We start from the raw sequence: 5,000 nt of genomic DNA on the forward strand, positions 1-5,000 counted from the left end.
ACCTGATGTGTTTATCCTCTATACACCTGATGTGTTTATCCTCTATACACCTGATGTGTTTATCCTCTATACACCTGATGTGTTTATCCTCTATACACCTGATGTGTTCTATCCTCTATACCAGGGGTGTCCAAACTTTTTGGCTCAAGGGCCACATTGGGTCTTGGAAATTGACCGGTGGGCCATAACCCCCCCCCCCCCCCCCACCCCCCCCCCCCATTGGACATGTACACAATGCAGTATACATCACGTATATAACTACTTCAATGATAATAATGACACAACGTTATTTTGTTGTAGAAAATAAATTCTTTAAGAAATACGGTTAATATGAGGCTGTTTAATTCATTTATAAATGGTGCACTGTCACTTTAAGACTCTTGCCGGCTCCACTCAGTGGCTGCTGTGCCTAATCACCGTTGCTCAGTAGTGAAACTACTGTTGTCTTCACGTTTTTCTTTTAAACGTTTCTTATAAGAAGGAGATAACAGTTATCAACAATGACAAGCCAGCTGGCGCGCTCTCTCCCTTTCGTGCGCGCTAAAACGCGTTCCCAATTAGCCAACGTTATGAGTAACGTTATGACTTATGAGTATGTAACAACGCAAATTAGATTTGCTGCAATAGAGATTTCAAAGAGTATCATCTCTATGTAACATGCTGTTTTGATATTGACATTGTAAACGTTCTCTAAGAAGAGTGTAAAGGAGTTTGCAGTAATGTTAACCACAACGTCGTTGCTGGAAAGAAATAGCGAACAGCCAATGAAGTGTGGCGGGCCATATCTATAATAAACTAATACATGCTCCGCGGGCCGCACTAAAGTGCGTCGCGGGCCGCAGTTGGCCCGCGGGCCGTAGTTTGGACACCCCTGCTCTATACACCTGATGTGTTTATCCTCTATACACCTGATGTGTTCTATCCTCTATCCACCTGATGCGTTTATCCTCTATACACCTGATGTGTTTATCCTGGTCCTTTGATCCTTGGTCTTTTCATCAGCCAGGAGAATATGCTTGTTCATCTCGGTAAGGCTTCAGTGGAGAGCAAAAGTTGCCATAATGTATAAAGCTGCTACGTTTGTAGTTTGTAACTACATACTTTCACAGTGTTGCACTTCAGCACCATGTGCACCCTGGGTAATGTAGTTCAGACCTCTAAAGCACCCTGGGTAATGTAGTTTAGACCTCTAAAGCACTAGACTAGAGGGCTGAGTCAGAGGGCATCTGGCCAATGAGGGTGGTGATTAGACATGGGAGGGAGGTGATTGGCTGGTGGGATGGACCGGGGGCGTGGCGACGGAAATGATTTCGGACGAGTGGGCGGAGCCAGGGTCTTACCACAACAGAAATCCGGACGCGCTTGGGCCGTCTGAGCTCGGGCGTCACACACACCGAGCTCTCCACGTTATTATTCTTTAGAGTGGAGACATGTGGTTAACACACACACACACACACACACACACACACACACACACGCATATACACACTGAGCTCTCCACATTATTATTCTTTAGAGTGGAGACATGTGGTTAACACACACACACACACACACACACACACATATACACACTGAGCTCTCCACGTTATTATTCTTTAGAGTGGAGACATGTGGTTAACACACACACACACACACACACACACACACACACATACACACACTGAGCTCTCCACGTTATTATTCTTTAGAGTGGAGACATGTGGTTAACACACACACACACACATACACACACACACACACACACACAAGCACACAAGAATATACACACTGAGCTCTCCACGTTATTATTCTTTAGAGTGGAGACGTAGTACACACACACACACACACACACACACACATATTGATTGCTTATTGAGTTACAGGTGTGCTATCGGAACAGTGGGTGTCTTATTTTGCAAACTTACTTTTAACATTTAAGCTGTTTGTGTTTGATATTGTTATTGGTATATGTGTTTTTGATACATTTTATGGCTTAGTTTTCAATTTTAAATATCAAATATCATCAAGGCTGTGGGGGGGCTACCTCTTTTTAATCAAAAGAGACTGAATGCACTGATCAAACTTACTTTTACTTTTTAAGCTGCTACGGATTGCGATTCATATATTTATTTGATAGAGGTTAATGACTAATGACTGAGTTCAAATGATAAGCTGCGATTCCTATATGTATTTGATAGCGGTTAATGACTTAGAGTTCAAATGATAAGCTGCGATTCCTATATGTATTTGATAGCGGTTAATGACTTAGAGTTCAAATGATAAGCTGTGATTCCTATATGTATTTGATAGCGGTTAATGACTGAGTTCAAATGCTCAAGGTGGAGTAGTGGATATAGAGTGGCCTCCTTCCTCTCACCAAAAGCACTGGGCAGGACACTGAACACATCGCACTGGATATCCACAAACTGGATTCAAAATGCACACATTTGCATACATTGTACATTTAGGAACCTAATAAAAGCTGGTGTCAAGTAAAGGAAATTAAAAAGACATTAAATGTTAGAACAACCCAAGAATACCATATTTCAGATCGATGTTTGTTTGCAGAGTAATTAAATTCACAATATGTTATGGACACTATAATGCAAGTCTGCTAACACGTAATAAAAGTTAAAATTGCCTAGGTGACAGTGTGTTTGGAACTGTAGCGTAGCCTCGGTGACAGTGTGTTTGGAACTGTAGAGTAGCCTAGGTGACAGCGTGTTTGGAACTGTAGCATAGCCTAGGTGACAGCGTGTTTGGAACTGTTGCGTAGCCTAGGTGACAGCGTGTTTGGAACTGTAACGTAGCCTCGGTGACAGCGTGTTTGGAACTGTAGCGTAGCCTAGGTGACAGCGTGTTTGGAACTGTAGCGTAACCTAGGTGACAGCGTGTTAGGAAATGTAGCGTAGCCTAGCCTAGGTGACAGCGTGTTTGGAACTGTAGCGTAGCCTAGGAGACAGCTTGTTTGGAACTGTAGCGTAGCCTAGGTGACAGCGTATTTGGAACTGTAGCGTAGCCTAGGTGACAGCGTGTTTGGAACTGTAGCGTAACCTAGGTGACAGCATGTTTGGAACTGTAGCGTAGCCTAGGTGACAGCGTGTTTGGAACTGTAGCGTAACCTAGGTGACAGCGTGTTTGGAACTGTAGCGTAGCGTACATGGGCCATGTGACAGAGTGGCGGCGACATCAAAGAGTGACGTGGCGCATGTCTGTGTGGCGAGGTGTGTGTGTGTTTGGGTGTGTGTCTGTGTGGCGAGGTGTGTGTGTGTGTGTGTGTGTGTGTGTGTGTGTGTGTACCTCCAGCAGTGTTGTGCACGTTCACACTCTTCAGTAACTAGTTCAAAGTTCAGTTCACACACGTGCAAAGTGAACTGTTCACGTTCATAGCTCACCATTTTTAATTTTGAACTAGTTCAAATTCAGTTCATTTGAATGAAAATCTGTTTCTGACGGAATATAGGCTACAGCCACCTGTTGTTCTCATCTAATTGAGAATGTCCGTAAATTGGGCTTTATTTCGCTGGGCAGATACATTTCTTTTAGGTCTATGGCAGATACCGACGCCTAATAAATGCAGCCGCGCATTTATTAATAATTAATAATAAATGCGTCAGCTGTGCATGCCTGACGGCAGAAGAGTGTAGTTTTTACACCGGGGGTATGGAGGAGGCTGCCTTGCTGCATTACCTTACCAGATGGATCAGTGACATACTGTAGGGCTCTTTGAACACGTTATGCATCCCTCTATCATCACTGACAAGTGCAGAATCTTTCCGCGATTGCATTCATATAGGCCTAGCAGCGGTTCTGTGTACAATGCATCATGCGTAACGTGATCATGGGTAATGTAGTAAGGTAGTGCAAAGCTGTAGTTTAGGAGTGGCGCCCGTGGGCAGTGGGTGTGACAACGACATACTGTTTCTGAATTGCCAGCAGATAGTGTCACTCGACTTCTCAGGACAAAATAAATTCTGTAACGTTTAATTGGACATCAACAGTGACGTTCGTCGTTCATTTCCCAAAATCTGAGCGAATTCACGTTCAAATTCATTATTTACAAATATGTTGCGTTCAGTTCAGCGTTCACAGAAAAATGAGCGTGTTCAATGAACACGATCTTTTGAACTCGTTCATGCACAACACTGACCTCCAGCCCCTCCGTCTCAGGGTAGGCACAGAAGAGGTTCTTCAGAGCGATACCAGAGTCCTGAGGACCTGAGGGGAGGAATCAAACACACCAGCATGTCAATCAAACAGTTTCCATGGAAACCTATAGATAGTGCATGCCTCTGTATTACTGTTGGGTAATGGGAGTTTGTGTCTGTTACTGATGGTTTTGTGTGTGTGTGTGTCTATGTCTTTGTGTGTGTGTGTGTGTATGTACTCTATGTGTGTGTGTATGTGTGCGTGTGTGTGTGCGTGTGTGTGTGTGTATGTGTGCCTGTATGTGTGTGCCTGTGTGTGTGTGTGTGTGTGTGTGTGTGTGTGTGTGTGTGTGTGTGTGTGTGTGTCTGTATGTACTGTATGTGTGTGTGTGTGTGTGTGTGTGTGTGTGTCTGTCTATGTGTGCCTGTATGTGTGTGCCTGTATGTGTGTGCCTGTGTGTGTGTGTGTGTGTGTGTGTGTATTACTGGTGGGGATCTCTGTGGGCCGCTCCACTACAGATGATCTCTTCAGTGCCGGCTTCAGAGGCTTGGGGCTCACAGAGCGGGGGGGACTGTAGGAGGACTCTTCAGTGGAGATCTGCACACACACACACACACACACACACACACACACACACACACACACACACACACACACACGCACACACACACACACAGGACATCACATGAGGACACAGAGTTAGTGAAGGCGTCTCATGGAGCCCTGCATTGAGCAGATCCTGTGCAGGGTGTGTGTGTGTGTGTGTGTGTGTGTGTGCGTGTGCATTGAGCAGCTCCTGTACAGGGTGGAAATGTACACCAGAAAGTAGAGAGGGAGACACACACTTCACTTATGCAATGCTGCACACCTGA

General features: G+C 44.8%; 1 protein-coding gene across 1 annotated transcript in view; it reads right to left on the bottom strand.

The window, feature by feature from the left end:
* Positions 1 to 609: 609 nt before the first annotated feature.
* The window catches only part of clcn2c (chloride channel 2c), a 64,183-nt gene continuing 59,792 nt past the window's right edge, over positions 610 to 5,000 (bottom strand). The window contains exons 19-22 of the mRNA XM_062552053.1: positions 4,614 to 4,725; positions 4,130 to 4,197; positions 1,341 to 1,415; positions 610 to 618 (exon numbers count right to left, since the gene is read on the bottom strand). Of these exons, the coding sequence (XP_062408037.1) occupies positions 610 to 618; positions 1,341 to 1,415; positions 4,130 to 4,197; positions 4,614 to 4,725 (264 nt within the window). The remainder of the gene's footprint in view (positions 619 to 1,340; positions 1,416 to 4,129; positions 4,198 to 4,613; positions 4,726 to 5,000) is intronic.

Source organism: Sardina pilchardus, chromosome 13 (assembly GCF_963854185.1).
Source record: "Sardina pilchardus chromosome 13, fSarPil1.1, whole genome shotgun sequence".
Taxonomy (NCBI): domain Eukaryota; kingdom Metazoa; phylum Chordata; class Actinopteri; order Clupeiformes; family Clupeidae; genus Sardina; species Sardina pilchardus.